General features: G+C 45.0%; 1 protein-coding gene across 1 annotated transcript; it reads left to right on the top strand.

The window, feature by feature from the left end:
• Positions 1-28: 28 nt before the first annotated feature.
• Positions 29-537, top strand: Tsp_15587 (conserved hypothetical protein; the record flags this gene model as incomplete). Its single annotated transcript, XM_003366385.1, is given in 3 exon segments — positions 29-175; positions 190-345; positions 379-537. Coding segments are annotated over 3 exon segments (462 nt in total), but the record flags the coding sequence as incomplete, so codon positions are not given.
• Positions 538-600: the final 63 nt, after the last annotated feature.

The raw sequence follows: 600 nt of genomic DNA, 5'->3' as shown, positions 1-600 counted from the left end.
TACATCCCTTCCCCCTTAACATTCGTAGTCTCTGAGCCGTTCTGGCGGTCTTCTTTTACGCGTAGACGATCTCTGTTGTCCAACACTTTCAATATCAGGTGATGGTGACGCTGCCGCATTTTCTTCTCTTTGTGTTGTGACAACTGCTGTATCTTCCTCAGGTATAACTTCAACTGTTTTTTTTTCCAGCTTTATCTTCCTGTGATTCGATTTTCTCTGCACTGTGATTATGTTCAGCAGTCACATAGCGTTTTCTCACCTGGTCTATGTGTCTGGGCCACAGTTGACCGTCTTCGGTCTGTACCTGGTAGGACGGTGGGCCTGTCTGAGTCACAACTGTCGCTGGTTTCCAGGTTTTCTCCGAAGAATAATTCCTAGCGTATACCTGATCGTAAGTTTGGAATGTGCGTACCTTTTCAAAATTTTTATCAAGGTCTTCCAGTACTACGTCTGGTTGTAATCAGTCCAGAACAGTTCAGAGTCTACGGTTCATCAGAAGTTCAGCCGGGCTTTTGCCAGTTGTCGTGCAAGGAGTGACATGTTGGCAAAATAAGAAATTCGCGAGGTTGTATTCCCAGTCACGTTGTGTCATCTTCTTTA

Source organism: Trichinella spiralis (genome assembly GCF_000181795.1).
Source record: "Trichinella spiralis strain ISS 195 chromosome Unknown Scfld6084, whole genome shotgun sequence".
Classification (NCBI taxonomy): domain Eukaryota; kingdom Metazoa; phylum Nematoda; class Enoplea; order Trichinellida; family Trichinellidae; genus Trichinella; species Trichinella spiralis.
Note: the sequence above shows the minus strand (reverse complement) of the source record. Positions and strands in the feature narration are given on the sequence as shown.